General features: G+C 41.3%; 1 protein-coding gene across 1 annotated transcript in view; it reads right to left on the minus strand.

The window, feature by feature from the left end:
- The window catches only part of TFAP2D (transcription factor AP-2 delta), a 54,695-nt gene that overhangs the window by 32,988 nt on the left and 1,979 nt on the right, over positions 1-19,728 (minus strand). The window contains exons 3-5 of the mRNA XM_073335084.1: positions 17,047-17,107; positions 4,543-4,708; positions 2,496-2,614 (exon numbers count right to left, since the gene is read on the minus strand). Coding sequence (XP_073191185.1) covers positions 2,496-2,614; positions 4,543-4,708; positions 17,047-17,107 — 346 coding nt within the window. The remainder of the gene's footprint in view (positions 1-2,495; positions 2,615-4,542; positions 4,709-17,046; positions 17,108-19,728) is intronic.

The raw sequence follows: 19,728 nt of genomic DNA on the forward strand, positions 1-19,728 counted from the left end.
CCCTTTGGCGTTCACTTTCTATCAGTATCCCAGCAAACCAGTTGAATAGCAGGAATGCTCAGGCAAACAGCTAATTTTAAGCAGGCATTGGCCAACAGTGAAGTTTGCATCACAAACATGAGTGCTAATTCTGGAAACCTGATTCTTAGAGGCTCACACTCTTCCAGCAGTCAGAGAACAGAACCAACACCCAGGGCTTGATAGTGGCTTTGTCACTAGCCCTGAGTAAGGGGCAATGGGAAGCTCACACTGACTCTTGCAAGTTGCAACCCCTTCCCTGTTTTCCCCCTTACTGCAGGAGGGAAGTAATTTGCTACTGACTTAGCCCAGAATTAAATTACTGCTTCCCACCATTGCATGACCAGCTGTGCTGGCAAGCAAATTGGGGTAGGAGTAGGATGTAACCAAGGCTCTGCCAACACCCTGTACCTCTTTGCCCAGACCCTGCCCACCTACCGAGTAAGTGGTCACGTAGCTCTGCCTTACTTCTGTGTGTCAGTACCTATGGTCTGGGTAGCTCATAAAGGAGTGTAAGGTTTGGGGTGGTTCTTACTCCCCATGTGGAGGTTTATATTCTAAGGCATTGTCTATAGTAGGGATCTATCCTGATTACAACCAGCTGTGATCTGGGCAAATCTGCAATGCAGACTAGGCCTAAACTGCAGTCTAGTTATATGTGCTTAGTGGGCTTGAACACACGAGGAGCTAGGTCCCTTCTGCCAGGTGCTGCGTGTTCTCCACTCCCACACTCGTGCTGACCATTCCATTGTCCCCTTTTCAAACCCGAGCTGCCCTGTTTACTTCTGAAGGGACATGTAGGGTATTATCCTGCCAGGTGCTGAGCTCCCACTACGTCAATGGGAGCTGAGAGTTCTCTGCACCTAGGAGGAGATGTTCCTCACCTCTCCGGGGCACAGAGCTGCTCACGACCAAGCTACAGGCCAGCAATTATCAGCAGGGAGTGTTTGTTGAATGCCTTTCAAACTGCAGATAAATCCTGGGAAATCTTAAGCAGCTCATGGGCAATTCTAGGTTTGAAAAAGGAATTTTTCTCACAAAAATTCTTTGTTGAAAAATGTGTCCCCTTTGGGGGGGGGGTTCAATATTTTGAACCAGCTCTAGGCAATTCATGAAGAGACACACAAAAAAAAGGACACATTACCAGAGAAGTAGTCCCATCCGTAGAATGGGTATAGAATCCTCATCTACCTCTGTCATACATATAAAGGGAAGGGTAAACCCCTTTAAAATCCCTCCTGGCCAGAGGAAAAATCCTCTCACCTGTAAAGGGTTAAGAAGCTAAAGGTAACCTCACTGGCACCTGACCAAAATGACCAATGAGGAGACAAGATACTTTCAAAAGCTGGGAGGAGGGAGAAAAACAAAGGGTCTGTGTCTGTCTGTGTGATGCTTTTGCCGGAGACAGAACAGGAATGGAGTCTTAGAACTTAGTAAGTAATCTAGCTAGGTATGTGTTAGATTATGATTTCTTTAAATGGCTGAGAAAATAGCTGTGCTGAATAGAATGAATATTCCTGTCTGTGTGTCTTTTATGTAACTTAAGGTTTTGCCTAGAGGGATTCTCTATGTTTGAATCTAGTTACCCTGTAAGGTATCTACCATCCTGATTTTACAGAGGTGATTTCTTTTTACTTCTATTAAAAGTCGTCTTGTAAGAAAACTGAATGCTTTTTCATTGTTCTAAGATCCAAGGGTTTGGGTCTGTGGTCACCTACGCAAATTGGTGAGGATTTTAACCAAACCTTCCCCAGGAAGTGGGGTGCAAGGGTTGGGAGGATTTTGGGGGGAAAGACGTGTCCAAACTACGTTTTTTCAGGAACCCAGATAAAGTTTGGTGGTGGCAGTGGAAGTCCAAGGGTAAAATAGTTTGTACATTGGGGAAGTTTTAACCTAAGCTGGTAAAAGTAAGCTTAGGAGGTTTTCATGCAGGTCCCCACATCTGTACCCTAGAGTTCAGAGTGCGGAAGGAACCTTGACAACCTCACAACAGCACGGTGACACTTCTTTGATTAATGGGTGAGATTCCCTGGTCAGAAAGTATCCTATAAATGTGAAGGGAAGCAAGGTCTAATGAATAAGCTATTGAAATGGGAGATGGGAGACCTTGAGTTTTAACTCCTGTCTCTGCCAGTGATTCCCTCATGAACTTAGGCAAGTCACAGTGCTTCTTTGTACAAAATGGGATGAAGATATTTAAATCTAGGGATGGAAATTGCATATTGATGCAAATTATTACATAGACAAAGATGGGCGAGGTAATATATTTTGTTGGACCAACTTCTGTTGGTGAAAGGGACAAGATTTCAAGCTTACTCAGAGTTCAGAACTTGTCTTTCACCAACAGACGCTGGTCTAATAAAAGATATTACCTCACCCACCTTGTCTCCTTAATATTCTGAGGCCAACATGGCTACAACACTGCAAACACATTATTACATGACAGTATTATTATATTACAATATTACAAAGCCTACCTTCAACCAAGGAAGTCAGAAGGGTGACATTTGCTGCTTTCCTTCTTCCTGCAGGCAAATTCAGTCCCAGTCTGTCCAATTTTTCTCGCAAACAGCGCCCCCCATTCTTGGATTTTGCTCTGTCATGAGAGAATGGGATTAAAAAAATCCCACCCTGATTTATTCACAGATTCAGAGACTACAATGCCAAAAAATCCCATTGTAATCATCCATTCTAGCCTCCTGTATAACACAGGCCATGCAACTTCTCCAAAATAGTTCCTGAAGAATATCTGTGTATTCATTTTACTTGTTTGTTTATTACATGCCAATCTAAAATTTCCATTCACCCTTTTTGCTAATCTAGGGTCTATCCCACCACTGCTGATGTCAATGAAAAAATCTGTCAGGGCCAGATCCTTATTCCCTTACTCACACTGAGTAGTGACTTACTCTACAAGTGGTCTCATTGAAGTACCACTTGGGTAAGGTGATATTCAGCATGGGTACGGTGATCAGAATCTATCTTTAAATTACTTAGTTTCAGCACAGTCCTGAACAAAGGGTTTCATATAAACTGTGCCACCCTAAAAGTAGCCTTGTGAATGGAGCTGGACAAAATTTGTCAATTGAAAGTTTTTCCAGTGCAAAATGCAGATTGGGTGACACTGAAATGTTTTGTGAATTCATGTTGATTCCAACAAATTGTTCTTTTTGAAATATCCTCACCTCCAAAAGAAATCCAGGCAAATAGACACAGTGTTTTTTGATGTTTTCTACATGACATGTTTCAATTTTCCTGTCCAAAATCACATTTTTGTTTCAAAATGTTATTGAATGCTATTTTGAAACATTTCAAAAATATTTTAAAATGGTCAATATTGAAACAAAACATTCAATTTTTGTCAAAATGAAACATTTTGTTTGGCCTGAAACTAACATTCTTTTTGCCTTTTTGCTTCTCTCAAAATTTTTAAAAAAATGGTTTTGGTCTAACCTAAAATGATATATATATTTTTTTATTTTTTAAAATCTCCAACAAATCCAAAAACCTGTTAGTCACTCAGCTCTCCCCAAGAGACGCTGAGTACGTCTACACTGCATCGTACACCTGGATCTGTGGGACCCAGGACTCAGTGTTTCCATTTCTGCACTTGAGCATCCACACTGCATTGTAAACCTGGGCTTACACCTGCTGGACCCACAGCTGTAGTAACATGTCCATGCTTCAGTACACAAACTTTCTTGCTTGGGTCTGTGGCTTGACCTGTGTCCACACTGCAAAAGGACAGGGCTTGGACTTATCCCCCACAGCAGAGACCTAGAAGCCAGGTGCTGAATCAGACAGATTTGTGTGTGGGCAGAAGGGTGGTTGGTCTCAAACCTGAGTCACCCCCCAGGCTCACTATGGAGTATTGACATACCCCTTGCACACACCCCTTTGAGTCACAATCCACTCCCATTTCCCCCTGGTTGTGTGAGATGTAATAAGTTATTTCATTCTTTTTAGTAGATCAGCTTACTGCTGGTTGCAAACCTAGGCAGCTCTTCTGGCTGGTGAGTGGGGCAGAGGGGAGACAAGACCCTGCCCACTGGCTCTCTTCTCTCTACCCCTTTGTCCCAGAGTGGGGAGAACTGAACAAGTAGGGCCTGCTCACTCCATCCTGGCTGGAGTCAAAATCTGACTCCCTCGTATTCCCTCAAGCAGCTAAGTAAGGGCTGTGACTAGGGCTTGCTGAAAATTTCCCATCAAAATTTTTTTTCAACAGGAAATTAGTTTTTAGACTAAATAATTTTTTCCACACAAAGGGTCTGCTTTCCATGGAACATTTGGTCTTGCCAGTGAAAAGCTGATTTTTAATTTTTTTTAATGAAAAGTCCATCTTTTTCTGCAGAAAATGTTGATGAAAAGAATATTTTTCTTTGTTTTCACTGAAAGTTTCCTCAGAACCTGCCACTCCCCCCCCCCATTTTCTGATCTACTCTACCTATGATGATCTAGACAAAAGTCTGCAAGGAAAAGAATGACAGTGCTAACTTGACTCTTCTACACCTGAGCTCAACTTACCTTCTCAAAATGCCTCCCAAGAGCGAAGCATTGAGGCATTCAGGTGGAGAGAGGCGCCTCTTTACCTCCGCAATGGTCACTTTGTATTTAGAAGTGGAGCTGAGTAGAGACAAGCGCCCGGGAACAGAGCAAAAAAGATCTGTGGGGTTAACAACACAGGTACCACCTACAAAACAAAAGACACATGCCTTAGGTTAGAAGGCGGAATCAAAGTATGGTCTCTGAAATGGTTTTCTTTGCTTTGACAAATACAGGCACAATTGTGCACTTTTCTTTCTTTCTTTCTTCTCACTCTACAGTTTTAAGTTTCTTCTCACTCTACAGTTTTAAGAAGACTTACTAGATTGAAATCTAATAGGCAGGAGAAATGAACCAATTTTTTAAAAAAATCATAAACTTTAAAGCCAGAAGACCCCATTATGATTATCCAGTCTGATCTGCGCAAGACTGGCCATGTAATGTCAGCAAGGGGTGCTGGAACAATTTTTTAGTGGGGGTGCTGAGAGCCATTGAAACAAACTGTAAACCCTGTATATAATGGAAACCACTTCAAGTCACAGGGTGCGACAGCACCCCCCGCACTCCTAGTTCCAGCACCTATGACGTCAGCCAGTGATTCCTGCATGTAGCATGACAACAAGTTATGGCTGAACTAAAGCATCTGCTTTAGGCAGCTAGTCACGATTTAGAAACTCCTCAAGTGATAGAGAATTTACCCTTGGTGATCTATTCCGATGGTAAATTACCCTCACTGATAAAAAAACTGCATCTTAACGTTTACAACAGAGTGAACAGGAACATTGGTATCCTATTTAGTCTAGGAGAAATGGTCATGTTACAATTATGGTTTTTTATCTGAATGGTTCCAGAGGTCTCGGAACCCTCAAACACTCTGCCTTCCATTAGGCACGCTCTTCAGCTGTGTGTCACCACAGCTTGGCTGGAGACAAGGAAGCTACACTGATTTATCCCCAGATGAGTTCTGGACCTATTTATTCCTTGCAATTAACATCTGTTTGTCCTGGGCCCAGGTTATCTACAAGACCACCGAAAGCTTGGAGATGAAGAATGTGGTCAACAATTCTGTTTCTCAGGCACAATGGAACTTTCCACCATAAGGATAAAGCTCGTCTGTGTATATTTTACAAATAATGAGACTGTACTGAAATTAATGAAATGTTAATATTTCTCTCTCTCTTAAATTAAACCCATATGTGCACAAGCAGTTTACACTGAATAAATCATTATTAATTTAATATGAATATATTTTGGTCCCACTTTTGTTTTCCTTCCCTAACCTGAGCTTATTGAAAACCTTGTCATTAATCTGTGGTTGTAAATACCTTACAACTTAACTGTTTAAAAACACAGTTACCATGCAAAGCAATCCCATTAATAACAATACAGAGGGGGAACATGTATGGGAAAAAGAAAAAGTCTTCTTTTCTTCAAAACAAAAATCAAAAAAGCTAAATTCATTAAAAAGAATGCTGAAAACCAGATGCAAATTAGAACATCGTAAAATCTGTTGCATATAATTATTGCACTATATTAATTATTCATTAATACTGCACCACGGAGGAGAGGGGAGTTTCACTGTCAAAGATTGCTCCAAAAATAGGCCTGAAGGAGCAGGCAATCTTCTTTGAAGTCCTTACTCACATGAATTATCCCATTGGGGACTAATGGGAATGAGGACTGTGGGACTGGACCCTACACCCAACGGAAGAGACCAAGAAGTGGCAGTAAACAAAGGGAGAGGAGGAAGGAATAGGAAGGGAAGGACAAGTACAAACAACAGTGAAAGATCATAGGTTGTGCTTCCTGCTGCATGCATATATTTTTAGCTTCCAATTCTTTTTTAGTTAATATATTAAAATGCAGAGATAAAGGTGAGAAGCGGAGGTCAGCGGTGAAAGGCCTGTTTGTGCATTATTTCCTATGAAATAGCAATGACAGCAACTAAGGCCAATCATTACTCACCTTTAGAAACATAGTTATTGGTACAGAACAGCAAAGGAATTGTCCTAGCTGATAGCCAACTGCAGGCAGTGGGCAACAGCTGAAATAACTGAGGACAGGGCAAAAAATTCTAAACCTCTCATGAGTTTTAGGTCTGATCTTGAAAACCCTGGCTTGCATGAGTAGTTTATCGCTCCCTTCAGTAGTTGTTAGGGACCAGATGCTGCCACTAGTATTCATGCTTACCCATAAAAAGTCAGTACTCAACATGAGTAAAGTGGCAGATTGTGAGCCACTTACACACACTGGTGAGCAATTATTCACATGAGTAGTCCCAGTGAGGTCTGCTAGGATACTTAGAGAGTAAAGGTTTCAGAACATAGTCCTTTGTGAGTGGTGCCATTGAAAAAGGTGCCAACAGAACTACCCCTGCTAGCAAGGTACTGACAAATAAGTTTTTGTAGGACTGGGCCCATTCACTATATAACTCATCCTGCAAACCATTCCTTACTTATGCAAAGAGACCTTTTGACTACAATGGGGCCACTCTCAGGACAAAGCATTATCGAGATGGGGAAGCGTTTGTAGGATCATATATGGCGCATAAGCTACGACTGTGGAATGCATCGATAAATGTGATTATTAAGTTACCATATTTCTTTATCACATGACTTTGTCTTCTTATTTGTCATCGTCATTACTATTTCAACAAGTATAACTGTACAGAGGAAACGGGAAAAAAAGATATCTATAATTTGAGGAACAAAAGACCCAACTGAGGAACAGAAGATTCTGGGCCCAATCCTTCAAGGTATAGAGTGCCCTAAGCTACCATGAACTTCACTGGGAGATGAGGGTGCTGCTGAGAAGCTCCTAGAAGGACTGGGTGCTTTAATAGGGAAAGGGTTTTTTAAATTTTTGCTGTGATATTTTGAGGCCCAATCCTATTCCCACTGAAGGTAAAGAGGAAACATCTCCTTCCCATAGACTTAAATAGGAGCAAAACTGGCTCCTTTGTGCTGGACTCTGCTTTGACTTTGTTCCCTCACCCCGGTCCGACCATCGCCTCTTGAAATAGCACTATCAAGAGTTGTGCTAAATAGCCAACAAATTAGCATTACAAGGAAGTAAGTGCAAGCTTTGGGAGAGTATTTGTACTTTCTGCTGCTCTTTGCACCAAATGAACTATTTCAGTGCAAAACACTGGCCACCAATAATGATAAATGCATCAAATAATAATAGTGGGTACAGCAGTGGACTCCACTAACTTACTAGAAACATGTCAGTCCTGTCAACACAATGAAAATGTCAGTAAATTAAGGTGCAAAGACAGGTTTGTGGATTTTGGTTTTAATTTTTTCCCTTTCATATTAATAGAAGATGTACATGATAATATAGTGTAGTGGAAAATCATTTAGATCCTGATTCATTTAAACACATGCTTATCTTTAAATTTCACTGGCATACTTAAAGTTAGGCACGTGATTATGTGCTTTGTTGAATAGGGCACGTGTGTCCATTTATCAATAGTTCTGTGTTCTGAGATGCCTTCCTCCCCCTCTCCCCCCATTACTTAAAATGCTGTGAATTAATTCTTTGTGTTTTAATAGAAAACAATGCTATTGCTTTGTCAGAAAGGTGAGACATATATTTCTACTGATGTCACTGCATTGTGATTTCATATTTTTCTGGCCTGTAGTAAATAGCATGTGTATATAAAGGGCTTGTCTATAAGAATCAACATAATCCACGAGAGTCATCATCGAAGAAATGGGTTTTTAAGGAGATATATCTGGGATTTATCTTATATAAATAATTAACATTAGGTTCTGCTCTTTTATTATTCTATTATTTATGTCTACAGGTGCCTTTAAAATGAATGTCTGGGTTACAATTCATGACACCTTTCAGAATGTTTTTTTTTTTTTACCATGCTCTGAAAAGCTGACAAATTTGCAGTTTATTACAAAATGGAGAAATGGAAATCCTTATGTTTTGTTAAGTAATAGAAGAGCTGTCAAAATAGCTACTAATGAGTGATTTATTTTCCACATTTCACCTCTTTTTCTGTTTATGAGTCATTGTGGGCAATTCAGAATTTTCTCAGAATTATTCATCAAATTATTCAGCAATTAATCTCTGTGAAGAACTGCTGCTCTGTAGTTTATTTGTGAGCAGTTCATTATAAATGTTCCAAATTCCAGCTGTGTTGGTTATTTGTGACTGGACAGATTGAATGTATATAACCTTTGTGATCAGGTTTCTTACATTTATGAGTTCAAACTGTGTGACTGTCTCTCATAGTCACTTAAAATGTACTGTTTTCATGTACATTTGTGCAATAAACTCATTTACAGAATATTCATGTTATCTAAACACAAAAGGGGCATGAATGCAACAGAAGTGATTTTATTTTATATATATACCAGTAAATAATCAGAGGATTTTTTTTGAGGTTTTCGCCCAGCTTTAGGTCCTGACCCAGAAAAGAATTTAAGCACCTGTGTAACTGTAAAATCACGAGTAATATGGCTGAGTTCAGTGGAAACTGCTGAGTTGTTAATACTTTTGAAAACCAAACCACTTAAGTATAGGCCTAAATAGGTCATTAAGAACCTAACTTTCGGCACCCATGTTTGAAAATCTTGAGCTAAGAAGTTAATTCAGATGAAGTAGGAATGCCCCTCTAATGGATGCAAAACAAAATAAACAAAGGGACAGGTGGGCTTTTGTTAGTTTTGTTGTTGTTTGTCCTCCCCTCACTGGCTTGCAGGAACACAACTGTAAAGATTTCTACAGACATGCACAAAGGGAAGACACTCAATGGAAGGAGGATGAGCGCTTGATCAATCATAATGCCAACATCATGCAATTATACTGAAGGGATTTGTGCTTTATAATGAGAACATAAATCTCATTTTAATGGTATGGGCTCAAATGCAAAATGTTCAGAGATAAAAGAAATAAATCAGTCTATTTCTCTTTCACATAAATAAAGCCTAAGCATTGTTAGAGTTTGATTTGGTAATTTCACCTGTCTCCCTAACTGTCAAATGTGTCATAAGGGAGCAGAGCTGTCTAAAAGAACTCCTAAGACATTAAGTTTTTTTAAAAGCAGAGATTCCCAGTTAACAGTCTTTTAGCAGATGTTACAACTCTTCATCCTGCCAGAGATTTGGGGAAATGTAGGCAGGGTTTTTTTGGTGGTTTTTTTTTTTTTTTTTTTTTTTTGGTTTTTTAATTTGGCTTGCTGTGTTTTGTGTATGTGCTGATTTTGGCACGCTATATTGTGTTTTGTGTTGTGCTGTGTGTACTCTCCCGGTGTGTATGTGTGTGTGTGTGTCTGGTAATCAGACTTCGGTACGCTGTGTGGTGTGTTTTGTGTTCTAAGTGTTGCGCTGATGAGATTTTGGCACGCTGTGTGGTGTGTTTTGTGTTCCCTGTGTTGTACTATGTACTTTTGTCTTGCCTTGTGTTGTCTTCTGCACGCTGTGCGTCTCGTTTAGACTGAGTGCTGCTGGGCGTTGTGCTAGTCGGTGTGCTCTCTCTGTTGGTGTGTGGGTGGGTGTGTGGGTGCGCGTGGGAGGCGTTGTATTTGACAGATTGTATGTGTGTGTGCTGTTCTCGCTGTGTGTGTGTGTGTGTGTGCGTGGCGCGGGATGTGCGACCCTCTTCTGCGGAGGTTGTGTGGGGGGCGGCTTGCTTTGTGTGCTGCTGGTGCGTTGCACCGATGGGTGCGTTCTGCCCTTGTGCGCAGATCTGCTTGTGGTGTTCTGTGCGCTGGGCGACGTGTGCATTGTGGTTTGCGCCCTGTCCCAGGCTACCCTGTGGGTGTTCAGTTTGTGTTGCTTGCATTGTGCGCCGGTGTGTGCGTGAGTATGTGTGTTTGTGTGTGCCATGGAAGTTCTGTTTGTGTTACTTGCATTGTGCGCCGGTGTGTGCCTGAGTATGTGTGTTTGTGTGTGCTATGGGAGTTCAGTTTGTGTTGCTTGCATTGTGCGCCGGTGTGTGCGTGAGTGTGTGTGTTTGTGTGTGCTATGGGAGTTCTGTTTGTGTTGCTTGCATTGTGCGCCGGTGTGTGCGTATGTGTGTTTGTGTGTGCTATGGGAGTTCTGTTTGTGTTACTTGCATTGTGCGCCGGTGTGTGCCTGAGTATGTGTGTGTGTGTGTGCCATGGAAGTTCTGTTTGTGTTGCTTGCATTGTGCGCCGGTGTGTGCGTGAGTATGTGTGTTTGTGTGTGCCATGGAAGTTCTGTTTGTGTTACTTGCATTGTGCGCCGGTGTGTGCCTGAGTATGTGTGTTTGTGTGTGCTATGGGAGTTCTGTTTGTGTTGCTTGCATTGTGCGCCGGTGTGTGCCTGAGTATGTGTGTTTGTGTGTGCTATGGGAGTTCAGTTTGTGTTGCTTGCATTGTGCGCCGGTGTGTGCGTGAGTGTGTGTGTTTGTGTGTGCTATGGGAGTTCAGTTTGTGTTGCTTGCATTGTGCGCCGGTGTGTGCGTGAGTGTGTGTGTTTGTGTGTGCTATGGGAGTTCAGTTTGTGTTGCTTGCATTGTGCGCCGGTGTGTGCCTGAGTATGTGTGTTTGTGTGTGCTATGGAAGTTCTGTTTGTGTTACTTGCATTGTGCGCCGGTGTGTGCCTGAGTATGTGTGTTTGTGTGTGCTATGGAAGTTCTGTTTGTGTTGCTTGCATTGTGCGCCGGTGTGTGCCTGAGTATGTGTGTTTGTGTGTGCTATGGAAGTTCTGTTTGTGTTGCTTGCATTGTGCGCCGGTGTGTGCCTGAGTATGTGTGTTTGTGTGTGCTATGGGAGTTCTGTTTGTGTTGCTTGCATTGTGCGCCGGTGTGTGTGGGTGTGAAGCGACCGCGTGTTTCAGCCATCCACAGACAGGCCGGGCTGAAGCTGTTGCCTCGCGTTACGAAGCACAAAAGCCCCCACCCTTGACACGGAGCAGAAGGTGGAGAAAACAGCAGAAGGTCAGCACAGAGCCCACCCCCACCCCCCGCCCACCAATAACTCCTTCGCTGCCCCCATCGAAACTCGGCAGCTGAGCAGGGACACGGCCAAAAAGAAGCCACATTTCCATGCAGCTCTGATGGAAACGGGGCCTTGGTTTCCTTCCCCAGGTTTCGCGGGGCGCCTGATCTTGCAAACATTTGCGGCCAGGGGTGGCACTTGCTTGACGCCACGGGGGACGATTTTGCAGGCAAACAAAATCGACTCCCTCCCAACCTCACCAGGCGCTCGCCGTTCCCGTGTGGAGAGCAGCGAGCTGCAGGAATTGGGGGGCGGGGGGGGGGAGGGTTTACTGGACGCCTAATAAACCCCAACGCCTAACGCAGCGCGGAGTCCAGACCCTGCCTTCTAGCCTAACTCCTCGCCCCGGTTTTGTTGTTGTCGGTCTGAGATTATCTGGGCTGGAACCACGAAACCGATTAATTAGACAAGTTATTAGGGTTTAATGCCATTCAAACTGGCCCTTGAAAAGAGACAGCCGTGTTAATTACAGTGCATTAGGACTCGGGACACAATTATAGGTATTACCGGATTATCAAGACTATTGTAAGGTTCTTCAACAGCTAGGAGCTGGGGGGGGGGGGGGGGGGAAAGGAGGTGGGGCCTGAGAACAACAAAAGGAGGAAAATGCAATTAATTGAAAGATTAAATTGCCGTTATGTGCTATTACATTATTACATTATTACATTACGTTATGTGCAGTACAGGCTACGCCTATAGAGCCATATCTTATCCTTTGTCCTTAATTACCTGGGGAAAATAAGTTTCCTTTTAGTGTAAAGTTTCACAATATCGTTGTAGAACGCTGCATTTATCCTTTGTTATGTCAAACTGAATTCTGCTTTTTCGGTTTCCTACATATACATTTTATTTTGGATACAGAATAGTACTAGATGACCTCCTGAGGTCCCTTCCAACCCTGATATTCTATGACTATGACTTCTTAGTACTGGAGAAATATAGGAATAGGTATGTCCTATGGGATAGGATAATCTATTCTGACACAGAGAATATTTAGCAAGCAAGCAAAATAAATTCCCTGTTAACTTTCCTGCCAAACAGGTGTTTACAATTTAAATGAAATAAAAGCAATAAAAGAGATTACCACTCCTGTATCTCCGCAATTTTCAGTACCACTATCGCGTAGATTACAGAAATCATAGAATCATAGAAGATGAGGGTTGGAAGAGACCTCAGGAGGTCATCTAGTCCAACCCCTTGCTCAAAGCAGGACCAACCCCAGCTAAATCATCCCAGCCCAGATAGTATATGGAAAACACCTTTTACACCAAGATCCAGTCTAGCTCCCCTTCCATGTATTACCCGAGGTATCATAAAGAGAAACGTATTGGGAAGCTTTATTTTGTTGTTTGTTCTGTGTTAACATTGCCTCTAAGAGTCCCCGGCTTAAACTCTCGCCCTTAACGAGTGCGACAGAAGGCTGCAGTTTCTCCCTTAAGCGTCTCAAATTAAAATTGAAGATCAGAGAAAACGATCAAGCCACATCGAATCCCTTTCACACTGCAGGCAGCGCCATAAGTAAATACATAAAAGGCGGAAGAGAGAAGGGGAAGCGTCTTTCCAGTGATTTTATTGGCAGACTTTTGGGTGACTGATGCTTGAGCTTTTAAGAATTTGTGTTTTTAATCAAATAAGATCTGACAGTGTTCCTGGCTCGGCATTAATGCCTGAGCATTCGCATGTCAGTCACCTCTAAGCGATCTGACAAACTCCAGATCTCTGAAAACGTGCAGAGTTCAGATCATATTAATTCTCCAAAAATGTTTTGATTCAAAGTAGTTTGTATTTTATGTTGCCAAGGGCAATCGAAAAAGAGCTATTGCCGATAGCCTGGCCCCTCTCTCGTCATGGCCCAGAGGCGATAGCGGTATTTAAGCTTCTTGAAATTAGCCTGGGGCAGGAACGATGGATGATCACAAAGCGAAACGAGAGGGTTGGTTTTTTGTTTCTTTTTTTTCTTTTTTTTTTTTTTTTGGAGTTTGCCATCTCGATTTCATAAAACGGCTCAGGCCGAAAGTCACCGTGTTGTCTTTTTAAATCCAAATATTCGGAGGTGAGGACACCCAAGCGGTGTATGCTTCTTATGCAAGGGGGGGCTTGGGGAATGGGGTGGTTAGCAAACAAGCCACTCCCCGCCCCCCCATCAAACGGCTCTTGGCTTTAAAATTGCAACCTAAAAGGGAAGGATTCGATCATAATAAAAGCCTGAGACATTTACTGGGAAAGTGTCGGGGGCGGGCGGGGGGGGGGGTTGTTTTGTTTTAATGATCCAAAACCACAGACGACTCCTGTAAATAAAAGCTTCGTTTCTTCAAGTGATTTCTTTTGAAACAGGGGATCTGAATATTCAACTTTAAGGCAAATCTCCACTCTGTATGTACAACATTAATATGATCTCTGCAGAATTTGGTACTCCGAAATATTAACATATCAAAGCAGCTGCCTGAGGCTAGAGAAGCTATCGATACACGAGCAGTAGGGAAAGTAAAGATTATTGGTTCTGATGGTCGGAGTGGTGGAGCTCCGGGCTATATCTTGCACGCCATTAAATGAAAGTGATAGCATGGGGATCTCTGCCTCAGAATCGGTGGCAAATATTTTATCTAGCTGGTAATTATCTCGCCACCACCTAAGTCCTGCAAAAAGTCTTTTACTTTCTGAGCCTCATTAAAGGAAAACTCAAAATCATGGCACTAAACCATGTCGCAGCCAGCCAGGATGTGTAATGTCAGACCTGTGTTCGGAGACAGGGGGTTGTGGATGCGGTTTTTTGAGTTATTTGTATTTATTATAATTATTATTCGGGTTGATAAAGAAGACCACATGGCCTTTAAGACACCCCCCCCCCCCCAGAACAAAAGAATGACTTCTATTCAAGGGGAAATTACATGAGGAGTTATGTTTTAAAATCTTTTCTTTTTCTTTCTTTCTTTCTTTCTTTCTTTCTTTCTTTCTTTCTTTCTTTCTTTCTTTCTTTCTTTCTTTCTTTCTTTCTTTCTTTCTTTCAGTCAAAAAACCCCCAGCCAACTTCCTTTTAAAAAAAATATATGTATGTATTAACGAGAAAAAAAATCTGACACGAGATGTTTAAAATATGGGGGAAGCCCAGAATTAATATATTCGTATTGATGTATCGCTAGAAAAGAAGTCTGATTTATTTATATGGGATACTGGACCGCGTTTCGGAGTAGGATGTTTTGATTGTTACTAACACCTATCGTTGTTTTTTTTTTTAAGTCGGACAAAATATTTATTATGTATTTTTAATATACATCTGAAACCGATAGAGTCGTCTTTAATATCTCCACCGACTTCTCCAAAAGAGAGCTCTTATTCAGCTGCACTTCGGCATTAGATCAGTGAAGGAAAAAACCTTACATTTCCATGCTGGATTTCCTTTACTATCAATCTTTAAATCCTTGAGCAACTTGATTGCTTTAAAAAAAAAAAGACACTTGACTACAATCAGCCACACAGGTACAGTAATTGGAAGTTCCTTAGCACAGCCGGAGAAATTGAATAAACTGGATGCGAGCAGGATATCCAGATCCTCTTTCACAAGGAAGATTAGAATCCAGTCAAGTCGTACAGACATAAACCCCAATTTATGGGAATTCATTCACTCCCCGTCTCTCTTTGATGAGGATTCAGCTTCCTAGAGGTCATATGTTGGTTCAGAAACGAAAACACTTTCTAAGATATAATTAATATCAACTGAATTCCAAGGAGAAAGAATCAAGGGGAAACACACAGGCGCGGTTACACCCTTTTAATGGACAGATTGCAACAGATAGGAACTGCTAACACACATCCACGTACAAACAATCCCCGCAACGCCCTGAAATTTCAACCCACCGTCATTCTCCAGTACCACTGCAGATGGAATTGTCGGAGGAATGTTACCCTCAACTTCCCTGCCACCCCCACTTTCTGTCTGTTTTTTTTTTTTCCTGCTTTGGTTCATTCCTTTGTGAAATAAGAATTAAACCTAACTTTGTCTCCGAGCCTTTTGGCGGGGACTACATTTTAAAAGAGGGGAAATGTACAGTGTCATACAGGACAGACTCCAAAGACCACCCCGGGTTGGAAGGAAGTTTCCCCTCACAAGGGCCGGGAAAGCTCCGCAATTAACGGAGTGGTTCTTTCAGCCCCAGACGTAGCGGCCCCGGCCTCCTTAATGACCGCCCTACCTTCCATCTACCGTCCAGATTGCTTTGAATAATGGCCTCTCACCTGGCTTTTTGTTCTTTCAGCTGCCACGCCGCCACTAACAGGCCCGGCGTGTTTGTGTTGTCGGGTTTCGTTGTGAACTTTATACTAGTGCAAAGATATATTTTTTAAGCAAATCACTCTTGCTTAAAATATAAGTTGTTATCCACCCCACCCATAAAAAGAAATTAGCCTGTTAAATAAAAGAATTAGCCTTTTATTTTAGGCTAATTCTCCCGTCCCACGTCCACTGGGTCAAGATTTACAATGCCCTTGCCACAGAACTGGGGATTTCAATCGGTACATCGGATTTTAAAACCAGTCGAAAAAATTCGGAATGGCTCACCATTTGTGTCGGGATCGCAATCTATGCTTAATACTAGAGATTTTTTTTCAATGCAATTTCAATGGCAATTCGTTCCCGGTGTATTTTACTTTTTTATTTAAACCTACAGTTTGTCCCGGGATCTGAATAATAAAATCGGGTTTATTCTACTTAAATAACACTGCATCCCATAGTATAATGAATAAGACCGGACTTTATTAAACGGGAAAGTGAATAATTAAGGGAAATATTATTTTCCAAGACGTAGAATGGGTCTTTGACAAATCCCTTATATTCGTTTTATTCTGAATACATATATTTATGATGAGCATTATTTTGGGATACAGTATGTCTCTATATTGGCGTTGAATATATGGGCCTCTAGACAAAACGGCCTACTTTGGCATCTCTTAGTCAAAACAGATTTTTCTCTCTCACAAAGTCATGAGCAAGGTATTCCGGACGGAGAACAGAATCTTCCTGCTAACTTAGACTTCAGATCTTTTCAGGAGCAGATGAAATCCAGGGCGGCTTTACCCAGACAGTTAACTACTTTGTCAATCACCGGTTTATCTACCAGTCTGTAACAGTGAGTTATTTAGTAAGCTGATATTGTCAAACCTCTCGCCCTTTGCATAAGAGATCAGACTGCAAATGTAACAGACAAGCGCTATTGAGCAGGAATAGTTTTAAATCAAAACGAGAAATCTACCCGAGAAAGGGTGAAATAATAAAACAAACAGAAACCTCGATTCACCTTTCATTTCGTCTAGCTGCCGTGAAGTGGGGTATTTGTAAGTTACTGAGCCACCAAGACACTACATTACTTTTAATGTACTTCTCTTTCCATTGAAATTATCAATAGTTTTTCGATATATCTGTAATATGCTACACAACAACAGATAGAGAGAGAGACAGGTGTGTGTTTTTCTAAGAAGTAAAATATAGGAAAATATTTTTTTAACCTGCTTACCTCTCCTTATCACCCCACCTTGGCTGTTCAGTACTAGCCCACATTGGGCCTCCACCGACCCCTTAAATTATGAAAAATAAACAAAATCAGTCAGATACCAAAACTCTTAAAATCAAGCAGCTTTTGTTTTAATACAGAGCTCGGTCAATAACGACAGTAAAGACAATATTTCAGCCACATATTTCTAAAAGGGGATTCAAATTACCTGACAACTCCATACAATATCTCAGTCTAATTACTTAATCTTCCACTGTCTAGGAAATGTATTTTTCACAGAATAAGTGTCGGGTTCATTTCTATTTAGATATCATTTTTGCCTAGATAGATAGATAGATTTGATTTGAGAAGCTTATGTGTATGCATACAAATATTCTTTCTCTGTGTGTATATGCATACAGTGTGTCTCTCTGTGTGTGTATAGACAGTGTATACACAAAGAAATTCTCCCAAATATCTGTTGATCTAAACAAATAAAAACTAAGTAACAATGCAGCTGTCAATAATTCTACGAGATATCTATCTATCTATGCGTGTGTGTGAGGGAGTGTACACACATATACACACCGTGTATATATAACACAGCCACTTATGCACTATGCTCAAGAGGATATATGTTTGTGTGTGTATGTGTGTCTTGGCATATATACGAAGAGGTTTGTATTTCTACACATCTCTTATTTATACTTACTCTAACTCTTACTCTTTTATTTTTAGATCCAATTCTTCTTTTATACATATTTTTGATAGGGATCATGAAAGGTTTAACCGGTTTTTTTTATATATTGGGGGTGGGGGGGGGAACATAGTGGAAATGTGGTAAGGACGCATTTTCCTTTACAAACAAACGAGATATTTGACATGAAAGAGTCCTTTAAGGGTGTTAACCTACTCAACAGCCCGTGAACAGTCAAGTAAATGCAGAGGGAGAGTCGGTGCATAATAAAAACCCTACTTTACAAAACAACCTTCACAGTCCTGGCGCTCTCCCCCAGTTTCACCATATTGGCGCCGGCCTGTAAGACCCTCCTTTTCAAGGCTCTTTCTTATTTTAAGTGTTCTGCTTTAAAGTGATTATGAAATCAATATGAAAAAAAACTTGGCGACTGAGCATAAATTAAAGCGGTGACGGGAAAAGGTGTGACAGGTTCCTTTGTTGTCCATGGAAAATCTTTTTAGGGGACTGAAAGATGCCACTCCAGCCCCAAGACTGTTTGCATCTGTTCGGCTGACTTAAACCGCCCTCTAAACGATTGGACTTTCACTTAACATTCTGTGCAGGGGGAAGTATATTTACATTTGTTGCATTGGAAATGAGGTCTATGCTGATGAACGTCTCAAAAAGAAAGACGGAGGAGAAGGGGAGAGTGGTGAGACCATAGTTTGGGTCTATAGTTCGCCTGCCCGCTCCATTTCAGTTTACCATCAAAACACCTCCCACTGAACGCAAGGTGAAATTAACAAGCCTGAAAGTGTGTTTTGAAGCAACTAAATACATACATTCAATTTCTCCACGATGAGTCTTTCCTAGACCTTCATATATTTCCTTGTTCTGTCTGGACAGAGAGGGGGTGAAAAATAAGTGAAAGGGAGAGTGCCAAGATGCAAAGGGGGAGGGGGATCAGGGTTATTTTTTTAATGAATTTTGATCAAATGATGAACCTGTCCCCCTATTTTTTCAAAGCTGTTTAATTCTATTTTTTTTTTTCATAAAAATGAACCTGGATCTGACAGCTTAACCAACGTTTATTGTTTCTATATTATTATGATATGCGAGGAAAACGTGTTGTTTGGTCGGATGACATTGCATAAATGACCCGTTGAATGGCACTAAGTCGAAAATTGGATAAACTATGGTGCTCTTTTGCACAGGATTTAGGCATTGTCCGCTGCCTTGCAAACGTTCTTAATCCCCTCTTTTGAAAGATACCAGGCTTTGTGCCTGGCAAAGGGAAAAAATTTGTACAGATACAAAAAGATCAGCAGCAGACGTGGTTATAAAAAGGAGTAAATAGGTTTTAGTTGGGCTAAGAAGTGAATGGCAGATTTGGGTGGGTGCGGAGGGGGGGGGGTTGGACATAAGGGGAGCCTTATGGAAAATATAAAAAAAAAAATGCCCAGAGAATATACAATTATTTAGTGAATTTAAATGTCGAAAAATCAAGATTTATAGAATTTCTCCTCCAAAGGGATCGAACAGATAATATTCTTTGGTTGGTGCTATTCCCTCCCTAAATAATCCTTTGCTCCGGGGTAAGTAGGGAGAAAAATCTTTCTAATGGGGCTCTATTTAGTTCTCCAAACTTCTGGGTTTTTTAGAGCAGCTGACCTCTATGTATGGGGGAAAGGACAACATAGCGAGCTTTGTGGGAATGGAAGCAAGGACTGAGGGGAAGTAAGTACAGTAAATACGGTTAAATCCGTCTCAGCCTGGCTACCTCTGGAGTGAACCCGGCTCCTTAGCTTGTTGTAAGGGAAAGTATTAGTATTTGACTTTTTAAAAAAAATGTGTATTGTTATAAATGACAGTTTTAAAAATGCATTTTAACTTGGGACAGAGAGACTGCTGGATATGAATTCGCAGTTGGTGGTAACGGATTCATAATTGAATATAAACTAGGTTATCTACATAGGTAGAGATATATGGTGAGTTGACAAACAGGAGATTAGATAGATCGATCGATA

The sequence above is a fragment of the Lepidochelys kempii genome, chromosome 3, assembly GCF_965140285.1.
Source record: "Lepidochelys kempii isolate rLepKem1 chromosome 3, rLepKem1.hap1, whole genome shotgun sequence".
Classification (NCBI taxonomy): domain Eukaryota; kingdom Metazoa; phylum Chordata; order Testudines; family Cheloniidae; genus Lepidochelys; species Lepidochelys kempii.